The sequence below is a fragment of the Dromiciops gliroides genome, chromosome 5 (genome assembly GCF_019393635.1).
Source record: "Dromiciops gliroides isolate mDroGli1 chromosome 5, mDroGli1.pri, whole genome shotgun sequence".
Classification (NCBI taxonomy): Eukaryota; Metazoa; Chordata; class Mammalia; order Microbiotheria; family Microbiotheriidae; genus Dromiciops; species Dromiciops gliroides.
In genome coordinates, this window is record NC_057865.1 from 143,674,269 (window position 1) to 143,689,015 (window position 14,747).

At 38.5% G+C, this 14,747-nt stretch overlaps 1 protein-coding gene across 1 annotated transcript in view; it reads left to right on the top strand.

Moving 5' to 3' along the window:
- SLC26A3 (solute carrier family 26 member 3) overlaps positions 1-10,463 on the top strand; it is a 34,607-nt gene extending 24,144 nt beyond the window's left edge. The window contains exons 16-20 of the mRNA XM_043967899.1: positions 669-902; positions 4,601-4,655; positions 6,694-6,836; positions 6,998-7,054; positions 10,004-10,463. Coding sequence (XP_043823834.1) covers positions 669-902; positions 4,601-4,655; positions 6,694-6,836; positions 6,998-7,054; positions 10,004-10,027 — 513 coding nt within the window. The 3' untranslated portion in view covers positions 10,028-10,463. The remainder of the gene's footprint in view (positions 1-668; positions 903-4,600; positions 4,656-6,693; positions 6,837-6,997; positions 7,055-10,003) is intronic.
- The last annotated feature ends 4,284 nt before the right edge of the window (positions 10,464-14,747 follow it).

Here is a 14,747-nt window from a genome sequence, read left to right on the forward strand (position 1 = left end):
CTACAGAACAAGCAAATTAACCTTTTTACTCTTCCTTACACACAATACCCCATCTTCTGTCTCCATGCCTTTGTACTAGCTTACTCCTGTTCCTGGGATGCTCTTCTTCCTCACTTCATCTTCTTACAATCCCTGCCTTTCTTCAAAACCCAGCTTGAGTGCTGCTGTCTACCTGCAACTTTTCTCAATTTCTCCCAGTTGCTCATCTTGTCTTCCCCCAAATTATCTTGCTTCTATTTTGTATATAATTTGCAGGTACTCACACATGTCTATATTGTCTCCTTCCTCAGGACCACAAGCTGCTTCTTTTTTTTTTTTTTTTTTGCGGGGCAATGAGTGACTTGCCCAGGGTCACACAGCTAGTAATTGTCAAGTGTCTGAGGCTAGATTTGAACTCAGGTCCTCCTGAATCCAGGGCCGGTGCTTTATCCACTGTGCCACCTGGCTGCCCCTAGGACCCTAAGCTTCTTGAGGGCAAAAACGGTTTCATTTTTGTGTTTGTATTGCCCAGACCCCAGTCTAGCATTTGGCACTTAATCTGTGCTTGTTGATCTTTTTTTTTTCTTGGTTCTGGTGAAGGAAAATATATAGAGCAGATAGATGTACATAGTACATATGTATATATGTATGAATATATTGTGTATTTATTTTGCCTTTCCACCCTGCAGAAAGGATTGATATGCACTGCTGATGGTGTCAAAGACTCTGATGATGAGCTAGATAACAACCAGATAGAAGAACTGGATCAGCCAATCCAGACTACAGATCTACCCTTTCAGATAGACTGGAACTCAGACCTTCCCATCATCATCCAAGTTCCCAAAATCAACATCCACAGCCTCATTCTTGACTTTTCAGCTGTAACATTCATTGACACTTCTTCAATGAGGGGCCTTAAATCGGTAATTTAAAACTTTCTCTCCCCTTCCCCCCCCCTCCCTTCCCCATCTATCTATCCAGGCAGTTCTGCTATAATGAGACATATATGTGTTCCCAAAAAACACCATTAAAAAAATTACACCATAAAACCCCACAGTTTGTGGTGGGAAAGAGGATTAGAGGAATAACACTCAAAAACTTGAACAGTAATACATAAAAAAGATAAGAACTTAATGTGATTGTATATATATAACCTGTGTAACGATTGGAATGACGCCACCTGCTGGAGACTTACTGTAGAAAAGGTCCACCATGAGGTGAAGGTCTCTGAGGGCAAGACCATGCATCTTTTCTTTGGCATCAGGAAGTGACGTTTGCTTGTGGGAGGAAGAAGGGGGAGCCTGGCGCTCTGACTCTCGCTCTTTCCTGAGGACTCTGGTGGAGAAGGGAGCTACAAATGTGCTCTCCCTTTAACAGATAGATGAATCCAGGCCTTTCTCTCTCTCTTTACAAAATTCTTATTCTCCTTAATAAATGCTTAAAAGTCTAACTCTTGCTAAAGCTTATAATTTATTGGCGACCACTTATTAGATATTTTAGACAGTATAGCTAGAATTTTAGCCCTTACACCTGTATCAGATTTATTTCTGTCTTGGGGAGGGGGAGAGGGAGAAAAATTTGGAACTCAAAATCTTAATGCTTCTCTCAAAGAAGAAATCAAGCAGAAGCAAACTTGAAATTTGACATATGCTCAAAATGTTCCTTAATGTATCAATTTCATTGAACAAATTCGTGTTTTTCAAACATGCATTATAACAGAACTGACTCTATGTGTATATGTGCATATACATATATATTTTAACATATAATAGAGCTAACTAAGCCATGCTTATAGTTAGAAACTTTGCTTCCAGGACAGATGCTCCAAAATTGTTTTTCTCATATTTTAAAGTGAGAAACATCATATGATGAAAACGTTGCAAATTAACAAATGACCCCCCCCCCCTTTTTCCCCCTAAGGGAGCCTCCTTTTTAGTGTATATGTTTTTGAGAATAGACAGCTAGGTGGCGATAGAGTGCTGGGCCTGGAGTCAGGAGTCAAATCTGGCCTCAGACCCTGACTAGCTATGTGACCCTGAGCAAGTCACTTAGCCCTGTTTGCCACAGTTTCCTCATTTGTAAAATGAGCTAGAGAAGGACATGACAAACCACTCTAGTATCTTTGCCAAGAAAACCCAAAATGAAGTCACTATGAGTTGGACATGACTGAACAACATAATTTTGAGAAAAGCAGAATGGAGAAGTGGCTAGAAACTACCCTAGATATATCTTGCCTATGATATATCTTGGCTGTGTGACCCTGGGCAAGTCACTTAAGATTTCAGTGCTCTGGTTTAGGCAATGTGCTAAGACTAGAAGTCTGAGAGAAGTCACTAACTTGCATTAATGAATGAAGTTTCCTCACTCAGGAGTTACCTATAGTCCACTGAAATCACAGGTCCAGTGCTTTTCTCTATAATTTTAAAAGGACAAATAACCAAGTAAAGGCCTAACAGGGCCTACTGCAAAATACACTGGAGTTAAGTAAAGGATCTAGTTCAGCTGTTTTATAGTCATGTCCAGCCCTTCATGATCTTGGCAAAGATACTAGAGTGGTTTGCCATCTCCTTCTCCAGCTTATTTTACAAATGAGGACACTGGGACAACCAGGGTTAAGTGACTTGACTAGGGTCACACAGCTAATGAGTATTTGAGGCCTCATTTGAACATAGGAAGATGAGTCTTCCTGACTCCAGGCCCAGCACTCTATCCACTGCACCAGCTAGATGCCCAGTAAAGAGCCTATGTATGATTAAAACCTGACATTTAATAGGACCCTGGACAAATAATTTTCTTTCTCTGGGTCTCAGTTTCCTTATCTCTAAAGTGAGGCTAATAATACTTATACTACCTATCTCCCAGGGTTGTTGAGGGACAGATACTTGGTAACCTTTAAAAAGTGAGATAAATATGAGTGCTTCCATCCTCCAGAGACAACTGCCCTTGCTTCTTGCCTATTATTATCTCAGGAGTCTTCTCTAAGTTTACAACATACATCTCCCCCTACCCCTCAGCCCCACAAGGTGAAGATCAACAAACCCCAATACCCAGCCTTTAACTGTCATGGCCCAGGGCAGCTAGGTGGCACAGTGGATAGAGCACTGGCCCTGGATTCAGGAGGACCTGAGTTCAAATCCAGCCTCAGACACTTACCACTTACCAGCTGTGTGGCCCTGGGCAAGTCACTTAACCCCCATTGCCCAGCAAAACAAACAAACAAACAAACAAACAAAAACCTGTCATGGCCCCAGGTAAAAACATTCCTACTGTAACTAAATGCTATAATGCAAGCGGAGGAGGTTTGGTGAGGCCCTGTAAAACTGTGGTTTTAGTCAGTAGTTTCTGTTATTTGAGCCTGTCATTGTGAGGAATCATCAGATTATGAGATTTATCTGCCTTCAAGTATTTTTTTAGCACTAAAGAGATAACACAAATGGCCTAAATTATATCTAGTGTTAAAGAAAATGTAACAAGTTCTGCCCTTTTTTCTCCTTTGTTCCTGGGTTTTCACCTATCAGTGTTTATGAGGGTCAGACCTTTAAAGTGTAAATAGATTTGGATTCATTCAATTTTACTTTATCCATGACATTAGTGTTTGTTTAGGCTCATCCATAGAGACTCCTAGTGCAGGGACTACACTTTATATTTTTTGATATCTCTAACACCTAGATCATGGTACCCTGTATCAAAGAAGTTTCTCATATTGTTAATGATGATGATCCATGTAATAAATGACCTATGACCAGAATAAGAATTTTTTCTGGTCCAATTTAGCCTTAGTCATGCCTGGATGTGTATTTTGTTGGAACAGTTGGTAAGAGCTCTCAGTCTAAGGCTCTACAAAGTTAGAAGATATGATAATAATAGTTGAAATTTATATAATACTTTAAGGTTTTTGTTTTTGTTTTTTTTGGTGAGGCAAATGGGGTTAAGTGACTTGCCCAGGGTCACACAGCTAGTAAGTGTCAAATATCTGAGGCCGGATTTGAACTCAGGTACTCCTGATTCCAGGGCTGGTGCTCGATCCACTGCGCCATCTAGCTGCCCCAATTCTTTAAGATTTACAAAAAAGTGTTGAAAAAAATCAGAATTGTTGAATCAGATTTAGGATCTCAGAGGTCATCCAGTCATTCCAACAACCTCTCATTTTAGACTTGAGGAAACAGAAACACAGAGAACATAAATGATTTCATTTGATAGTACTAGTCAATTTTCATGAACAGGAATGGTGAAAATTTCATAAGCTGGTAAATTTTTTTGGTAGGTCTCTACTTACTTTTAATTAATATACAGATGTTGAGCCTCCTATTTTTAAAAAATTTATTTAAAAAGAATCTTAATTGGAAATGTTTCCCATGTACTGTGTCCACAAACTATTAGACACCATTATTGCTTTCATATAATTAAACAGGAATACTTTTTCCTATTTGCCTCCCCCTCCCCCTCCCCCTTCCCCCAGCCTGGGAAATTTGTCCCCTGGGCTACCTACTAATTTAGATCCACTCACTATGCAAAGGTTCTTATAGCTCTTTATCTCCCAAAAGGTATAATCACCATTATCATCTTTAAGTTTCTGACATCAAATTGTTCTCTTAAGAAAAACATGTTTTCTGTTTCACAGATTTTGCAAGAATTTCTCAGGATCAACGTGGATGTGTATATTGTTGGGACCGACGGTGAGTCGTCTTTCTTTTTTTCTCTTTTGACCTTTCATTTAATTGGCGCACTGCCTATTCTGAGCATGATTCAAAAGGAACAGGTGCCATCCTCATGGGAGCGAAACCAGAAGGGCCTAAGCATCTGGTCCTACAAAAACCATTAAGGAGATTTTGTCCTATGCTTTTTAAAAAAAAAAATAACATTAGCATTGCTAAAAAAGGATTTCAGAGGATCATTAAGAACGATGAAAATGTTCATGATTAACAACAGATGTGGAAGTAATAAGTAAACTAGAAGCTTGGAATTCTTTAAAATATATTATATTTAATCATTATTTAGTATTTTAAGCAGGCCTACTATGGGGACAGAATATATGAGGATAATCCTAGGAACAGGAATATAAAATTTGTGTCTCATTTTTTTTTCTAATTAAGTACATGAATTTCAGAAGTAAACTCTGAGAATTCCCTGGCCACAAAGCATGTCATACTCCCATGAGTTTTTCATTTGGATTACTATAATCTCAAATTCTCATCTTTAACATCAAATATGTTTTATGCTGGGGAAAGGTAAAGACAATAACCCTTTTGTGATCTCAGTGTAACACCCATAAACTTCTGAGCTGGTGGGACCGATTCTTTGCAGTGAGCATTATCACTGGCATTTCCTCTTCCCAGGAGGTAGAATGTATCGCTTCCTTGGTAGGAACAAAGGTAGTACTTGCCCTAGAGTTTACAGGCCTCTAATTCTATCCTGGTATGCCCCTTCTACTCAACTGGAAATTCCTTGAGGACAGGGAACTGAATCTTCTTTAAATTTTCTATCTCCCCAGCCTAGTGTGGTACTCTGAATGCAATAGGTGGTTAATAAATGCTTGTTAAATAAATCAATATCTTAATAGCATTTAGTGAGTCCCTAGGTACAATTTTCTAGTTTAAGTTCTAATTTAGAAGGCAGAATAGGCTAACATGCAAAACACTCTCTTTGCCCTTAGCACTCTAATGGAAGTCTTAAGGGGAATGCAACATTACCACAGCACTAAGTTTTCATTATAATTAGTAACTCCTTTCAACTTGCTGCTAATTGATCAGGGCATGCAAGCTACCATGCTTCCAAAAACAAAGCCTTCCAAAGACAAGGGAGTTAAATGCCAAAAAATGGATTTGGTTCCTAACATAATCCAGCCATTGAAGAAATTAGGGCAGGGGCAGCTAGATGGTACAGTGGTTAAAGCACCGGCCCTGGATTCAGGAGTATCTGAGTTCAAATCTGGCCTCAGACACTTGATACTTACTAGCTGTGTGACCCTGGGCAAGTCACTTAACCCCCATTGCCTGCAAAAAAAAAAAAATTGGGGCTACAAGGTGAGCAACTGAGGTTGTTGGAGCTATAACTGATAAAAGAGGTAAGGCAGCAAAGAATCTAAATACACTGTCAAGCAGGCATACTGTGTTTTGCTCTTTCAACTAAACCAAAAAACAAATAAAACAAAACAAAACAAAAAACCCAAGCCGAAGGCAAAATTCAATGTTGAAACCATTCAACTGGCAAGATCATCTGCACAAGAGAATATTGACGTATTTCAGTCACTGTCATATGAATGAGAACATTTAGCAAATGTGTTCATATGTCCTCTAGAAGAAGCTATTGTAATAGTAAGCTAATGGTTTGGTGATATCCTAGGTAGCCATATGGTGAAATGGGAAAGTATTATGGTCTTTGGTACAGGAGCTCTGTAGAGGGGTCTAGAGTCTACTTACCAGCGATGATACTGAGGGCAAATCACTTAACCTCATCTGTAAAATGGTAATAATAATACAGATACATAATACATCACAGGGTAGATGTGAGAAAAGTGCCTTATAAACCATAAACCCTTAGATAAATATGAGTTAGCATTATTGCCACAGCATAGCAAGGCACCAAAACTTCATCTGATATCAATGACAAATGAAATATTTGCAAATAGTGTCTATGTCAAAAGCCACCTTAATAAAAGGACTTTGTGTTCAAACTCTTGTTTTCCTTACACATTTTCATTTTGTTTCCCTTCAGATGATTTTATGGAAAAGCTTGAACGGTGTGGCTTTTTTGACCATGAGGTCCAGAGCTCAATATTTTTCCTGACGATTCATGACGCCATTTTGCACATTTGGATGAAAAAGAACTACATTATTTCAAAGTTCAACCACAATCAGGTAGGTAATAATCCTTAGCGACTTTAACATGAAGGGAGAATATTGATACTGAGTGTTACAATAGTTTTAGGAATTAAACTTGATCATTTTGAAAACTGTGTATTTTAAAATAAAGGGTAATTTGTGTTTGCTTTGTAACATAGAACTTCTTTTTATCTCAGGAGAAAGTCGATTTTACTATAAACACAAATGGAGGACTACACAATAGGGACTACCAGGTAAGGTTCATCTGCCAGGACTTAACAGATAATTCCCATGTGAAGGAGCTCCAGGGGGGATCATTTGTGTTTTACTTAACAAACTTCAGGAAGTCAGAGGCAGAAATGTAAGAAGGAACCAAACAAAGGGCAACAAGTCCTTTGGACTTTTTACAAGCTCTCTGTGCTTTATTCTTTTTTTTTTTTTTAATTTGTGGGGCAATGAGGGTTAAGTGACTTGCCCAGAGTCACACAGCTATTAAGTGTCAAGTGTCTGAGGTCAGATTTGAACTCAGGTCCTCTTGAATCTAGGGCCAATGCTTTATCCACTGTGCTTCATTCTTTTTTTTCTATTTTTTTTTTTTAGTGAGGCAATTGGGGTTAAGCAACTTGCCCAGGATCACACAGCTAGTAAGTATTAAGTGTCTGAGGCCAGACTTGAACTCAGGTACTCCTGAATCCAGGGCCGGTGCTCTATCCACTGCGCCATCTAGCAGCCCCTGTGCTTCATTCTTGAAAGATTGGAGAGGCAATCTTGCATAGTGGATAGGGCACTGGACTTGGAATCAGAAAGCCCTAAATTCAACCCCTGCCTCACAATTTACTCACTATGTGACCCTTGGCAAGTAATTTAATCCTTCTGTACCTCAGTTTCTTCATCTGTTAATTGTGAGGACAATAATAGAATCTAATTCACAGGGTTGTTGTGAGGATATGTGTATAAAGCAAATCTTAAAGCACTAAATAAATGTCAGTTATTATTAATATACAATCTCCAGGAAGCTATTGGGAACACTAAACCCAAATCATTCCAAAATATATTGAAAATAATGCCACTGAATTTCTCATAATAGTCTGTATCATTTATAGATCATTTTATCATTTTTCAAAGTGCTTGCCAACTCATCTCAACGTAGCCTCACAACATTCCTAAGAGATCAGGTAGGTGTTGTTATCTTCATTCGAAGGATAAGGAAACAGAAATTGGAGGTCCAATTAAGGATTGAGCTTGGACCCAAACCTAGATCACCTGCTCTACTGAAGAGTTCAAACAAAGAATGGAATTTTGTAGGATGTGCTTACCCTTAAGAAAATTCCTCAAAAAAAAAAAAAAGAAATAAAAAAAAATTCTTCGAGTTGGGAGGACTAAGATTATTAAGAGGTTTAGGCAAAAATAAACACTGTGGGGGACAGCTAGGTGGCACAGTGGATAAAGCACCAGCCCTGGATTCAGGAAGGCCTGAGTTCAAATCCAACATCAGACACTTGACACTTACTAGCTGTGTGACCCTGGGCAAGTCACTTAACCCTCATTGCCCCACCCCCTCCCCAAATGAACACTGTGAGGTGATAATGGCTGATCCTGGCTCTAAAGAGATGAGAATATGCATTTTGCCCTCCCTTCTTTGATGAGCAGGTTCATTTGGTGTGTGAGTCTGTTTTGCTGAATTGTTTTTTTCTTCCCTTTTTACACACAGCTAAGGGATGGTCCACTGGGCAAGAGGTGGAGAAACATATTCCAAAATAAAGATGATAAAAAAACAAAAACAAAAAAATCAATAGCAACAAAATTTTAAGATTTTTTAAAGAGGAGCCAGAAGGTTTAGGAAATAGGTCCTATGAAGCTAAAAAGATTAAAAAAGAACCTGAGGTATCTCAGAGAGCCATGCCTCTGTGCCATGCCTTCTCCCCATGAGAAGAAGTCCAAGGATTTCTCTCTTGGTTTCCTTTCCCTAGAACTTAAATAAACTATTATTTTATTCTTAAAAAAAAAAATAACCTGAAATTGCTCCCCATGGTGGTTGGCTTCTGAACTCTCACTAAACACAGGTATAAGGTTCATCTGAGACTTCCTCTTTACCAGACTTCAGGGTTCCAGGAGTTTCTGAACAGGTGTCAAAAATACTGGGGTCTAATCTTTGGCCCTGCTATCAAGTATTCAAAACAACCACCCTGTTTTTGAAAAGGGAATCATATTAATAGCCCCACCCACCCAACCCACCCTTTCTCTGGATAAATGAAAACTTCAACCATTTCAGAAGAAAGGTTCCATATTAAAGGTGGATATACTGCTATGGGTTTTATGTAATATCCTTCAGAAGCAAAGAGAGAAGGGGGAGATTGTTATGTATTATATTGATTAAAAATTCTTTGATAGGGGGCAGCTAGGTGGCGCAGTGGATAGAGCCCTGGAGTCAGGAGTACCTGAGTTCAAATCCGGCCTCAGACACTTAACACTTACTAGCTGTGTGACCCTGGACAAGTCACTTAACCCCAATTGTCTCCCTAAAAAAAAAAATTCTTTGATAAACCTAAAATATAATATAAATACATAAGGTAGATCCAACCAACACTGCCCAAATTAGCATAAACAATAAACATCTCAGAGCACCAAGGAGGGAGGGCACACTTCCTTTCCATTCACTGTGACTACCAGAAGTTCTCCAGTGGCATGTGGCATTACTATACCCAGAACTATTGCCATAGAATCCACTTTCTGGGGGCAGCTAGTTGGCTCAGTGGATAAAGCACCAGCCCTGGATTCAGGAGGACCTGAATTTAAATCTGGCCTCAGACACTTGACACTTACTAGCTGTGTGACCCTGGGCAAGTCATTTAACCCTCACTGCCCTGCAATAAGAAAAAAAAAGAAAGAGAGAATCCACCTTCCTCTTCAACCCCCACAGAAGCAAGGGCTATACTCTCTGGGGATGGACAGCCTCCTCCAGCATACATGCCCCTCCTACAATCTGTGCCTCCCTCTCAGCTTAGATTGTCCTGGTTACAGATACAGTTAATTAAGTCTCCAGGTGTTGATATTTAGGAAAAAATTTAAAATGTTGTGGGTATCTATTAATGATCCTGGTAAAACTGGCATGTCTATCACTGCTCTAAAAGTACAATGGTCAATCATGAAAGCTTCAACATGCCTTATAATGAAATAAGCCTGCCTTTCTTTCTTTCTTTCAGGTATCTGTGGAAACAAAATTATAACCAAAATAAAATTCAGGGAGATTTTTACCACACTGTTCAGTATAGAAGAACAACTTTCTATCCAGAGAATCATCAATAAGTTCATACATCGTATGAAGAATATTTTTACTACGTGGCATTGTTTCAGTCTTTGGAACAAGACTTCTAACAGTATATTTTTCACATTATTATAAAATGATATACTCTTAATTTTTTATTTTACAGATTTATCTGACAAAAAGGGAAATAATTATGTACATATATTTGTATTTATATAGTGCTGATGGATTCTAATCCAAGTCACTGCATTTGTATGTAAGGGTTTTTACAATGTGTTTACACAACTGCTTTGGACCCTGTAATTTATACACCTTTATAATAATGCATTTACACAACTGCTTTGAATTCTGTAATTTATAACCCTAAACCTTAAAATATACTTTCACTTTTTAAAATCCTTTCAGTTGCATAGAAGCTTGGTTTGTCATGAAATATTTCTTTTAAAATTCTCGAAGGGGAAGAAAAAAATTTTGTGGCCTATCTCTAAAGTTCTTCCAACTGTCCCACTGTAAATTTAAATTAAAAAAAAAAAGATCATGAGAATGAAGCTTCTGAAAAATTCATAGAAGACATACACCCACCAGCCCTGGATTTCATCCTTCTACTGAGATTTAGACACATTATATCTTTACACAAAGCTAACCTGATCAGAAGCAGTTAATCACCTGGGTGACCTGTGGTCAGTTAGTCCAAACTCCTCATTTTACAAATGTGGAAATAGAAAGCAAGACAGGTGCAATAACTTACTCACAGTCACAAATGTGCTAAGTGGTGGAGCCAGGACTCAAAGTGAAGTCCATATATATATATATATATATATATATATATATATATATATATATATATATATATATATATATATATATATATATATATATATATATATATATATATATATTTTTTTTTTTTGCTGAGCAATGAGGGTTAAGTGACTTGCCCAGGGTCACACAGCTAGTAAGTGTCAAGTGTCTGAGGCCGGTTTTGAACTCAGGTTCTCCTGATTCCAGGGCCGGTGCTTTATCCATTGCGCCACCTAGTTTCCCCAGTCCTTATATTCTAAATCCAGTGTTCTTTCTGCTCTTCAAGCTGATTTGGTCCTCTCTATAGTAGATACAGCAGTCATAAAATCACAAAGGCATTTTAAAAATACAAGTATAAATTCTTAACCATCTAGGCATACATTCCTAATTTTTGTTGCCAGTTTTTAATTAGTTGTTAATAAAGAAGGCTAAAAACCTTAAAATTTAGAGAGAGATAAAAAGGAAATGGGTAATTCCCATTGGAGACATTAATCAGAAATTAAAAATAAGAAATGGGGGCAGCTAGGTGGCACAGTGGATAAAGCACCGGCCCTGGATTCAAGAGGACCTGAGTTCAAATCCAGCCTCAGACACTTGACACTTACTAGCTGTGTGACCTTGGGCAAGTCACTTAACCCCCATTGCCCCACAAAACAAACAAACAAAATAAAGAAATGATCAGAATTCTTTAAAGAGATGTTTCAAAAAAGAATGATGAATTGACATGTCTTTTTGACTGAAGGAAGGGGCAGAATTTTTATTATACCAAAAAGAAAAATGAGTGGAGGAAAAACAAAAGAAAGCTGTCAACAGGTTACCCTGGGAGACTCCATCTCTGGGGTAATTAGTAATCAATGCACCTACAAGGCACTGGAACTCAACTTTGCCAAACAGCTCCTTTCATCACTTTCCAATCAGTAGTTTTCCTAAGTTCACCCTTAGTTTAGTTCTTGTTCTCGAAACAGGACTGGGAATGAATGAATGAATGAATGAATGAATGAATGAATGAATGAATGAAAAGCATTTATTAAGTGCTTATTATGTGCAAAAGCACTGTGTTAAGCACTTTGGATATACAAAGAGAAAAATAAGACAGGACCTGCTCTCAAGGAGGGCGATGACACATATGGAAGGTTTTAGGTATGAGACAAATGGAAAGGTCCCATGGTCCTTAGGGTGCACTGGCAAAGCAGATGGTAATTTTGAAGCATTTGTATTCCCAAGACTCTTGGGTTCAGAGTCCTGGGCTGTCTCCATCAGGATCTGAGAGATGACCACTGAGGTCCTGGTGATTTGTTGGGCTCATGCTGCTTCCTATCTCTCCCTGAAAGGACTTTGCTGCTTCAGTTGGGCTGGGTTGCCTTGGGAAGCCTCCCTCCCCTCCACCTCCCCTGGTTGGAGCCTTCCCTGATGATGGCTGAGGGCTGAGCCGGAAACAGGGAGTACTGCCCCTCCCAGGGCTCTTGTGTTTATCTGCCAGTTGGTGGTAGTTGGTCAGCAGTTGTTGCTTTTGGTACTAGGAAAATGCAGAACGAGAACTGTTCTCCATTCAATTTACCAAATGTTTATTAAAAGGCAGTATAGCTTAGTGGGTAAAACCACTGGATTTGGAGTCAAATGACCTGGATTGGAGTCCAGGTTCTGATACTGACTTGTGGTATGACCATAATCCAGTCACTTAACATGCCGCTATTTCCCCATTTGTAGCACAGAGATAATACCTTACACTTAGCACACCAAATTGTCCTAAGAAAAACATCTTATGAACTTTCAAGCACTATAGGAATGTGAGCTGCTGTTATTAACCCCCTTCACATGCAGAAGACTGGCCAATATGAGGAGAGATACCAAATTCAGATGACACCAATTTCATAGAGCTCATAGGCGATTGTACTTATTTGTCTCATAGAAACACTGGAATTTAATGATGCAATTTTTCAAAAATCCTTGCATACAGGAGAGAATGAGATGTTATGAGAAGGAAATAAAGTATGCAGGTGGAAATAAATCTGAGGGAGAGAAATCATTTAAATACTCACACTCTAAGAATGATAAACCAGAAATCTGGAGGTAAACTAATCCAATCTCTTTCATTTTACAAATAAGAATATATACCCAGAGGGGTGGCTAGGTGGCGCAGTGGATAGAGCACTGGCCGTGGAGTCAGGAGTACCTGAGTTCAAATCCGGCCTCAGACACTTAACACTTACTAGCTGTGTGACCCTGGGCAAGTCACTTAACCCCAATTGCCTCATTAAAAAAAAAAAAAAAAAAGAATATATACCCAGAAAGGGGGATTTGCCCAAAGTCCTTAGCAAATTAGTGGCAGTACTGGTACTTCAAATCTAGATACTGGACTGACCTTTTCTTTGCATTAATGGTGCAGTGGGGGTAGAGCACTGGAATTCAGAAGACCTGAGTTCAAATCCAGCCTGAGACAATGTTTGACCTTGGGCGAGTCACTTAATTTGTGTTTGTTTCTTCATATGTAAAATGGTGATAACACCTAACTCCCATAATTATTGTGAGAACTGAGATATCTGTAAAGTATTTTTGCAGACCATAAAGTGCTATATAAATGCTAGCTATTAACATTATCATCATCTTCACTGGTATAAAATCATAGATTTAGAGCTAGAAGGAACCTTAGACGCCATCTAGTCCAACCCCCTCATTTTTACAGATGAGGAACTGAGAGGCCTAGAGAGGTTAAGTGACTCGTCTGGGATGCTACAGCTAGTGTCTGAGGGAATTTCAACCCAGCTCTTGTTGATTCCAAATTTGGCTCTATCCACTAAACAATGCTGATTATGTTGAGGATTCAAGAGAACTTGAGAAAGGACCAGTGTCTATAGAAAAGGAAGGTGAGTTGAGGCATGTGAACTACTACACCTTATTACAGTTATTTCCTGGAAAACCAAGTAATCATTAGACTTTCATCTTATTTTAGCATTTATTATGCATGTGTTAATTCAGGTAATAGCATCTTACCAGTCTAAAAAGAAACCATGATCCAGGACACATGAATAGCAATAAAGAGCCAGGCATAAAGGACGAGTAAAATCAGTATGAGTCAGACTCTTATGAGACTGAATGTTTGCTAAGCTCAGTTCCATAACTAAAGAACTTGGGGATTGAAGGAATACCACAAACATCAGTATAGTCTATCTGGAGGTGGATAGCATTTTTCACTAGACAGAGAACTGATGGACTCAGAGTATAGGTTGAAGCCTATTTTTACCCCTTTTTCCTGCCTTTTTTAAAAACATGGCTAATGCAGAAATTTGCTTTGCATGACTTCATATTTGTAATAGACTGTTTCTTGCCTTCTCAACTGGTGGGAAAAGTAGGGAGAGAATTGGTGGGTGAGAATCTGGAACTGAAATGAAATAAAATTGAATTATTTTCCGAAAAAAGTAAAGTTATAGAACCTATGCTAGCCATCTTTATGTGCAGAATGGATTTTAATACAATGCCACTTGAATGTGGAGGCAATGCAAAATTCTCTTCCTACCCATATTTTAATATCTAAAGGTTTCAAACTGTGAATGAGGTAGAAGAATTAAAATAGCTTTTAAAGTACTACTTTAAGAAATAAAACTGAACATTTCCCCACCTCGGTGTTAGAAAATACATGAGACAAAACCATGAGAAGACATTCAAAATTTACATACTTGGTTCTCACTGAGGGAATAGCAAAATAACTTCGTTTCTGTCCACTTACACATCACTCACTTGTTGAACTGGATATATATTGTGAACATTTCCATTTTAATCATGTTTACTTGACAAGTTAAATTTATTCACAAACACAATAGCATGACCAAAAGAATACTACTCTAGCACATTTGGCATAGAGAAAAAGACAATTTGCTATTTTG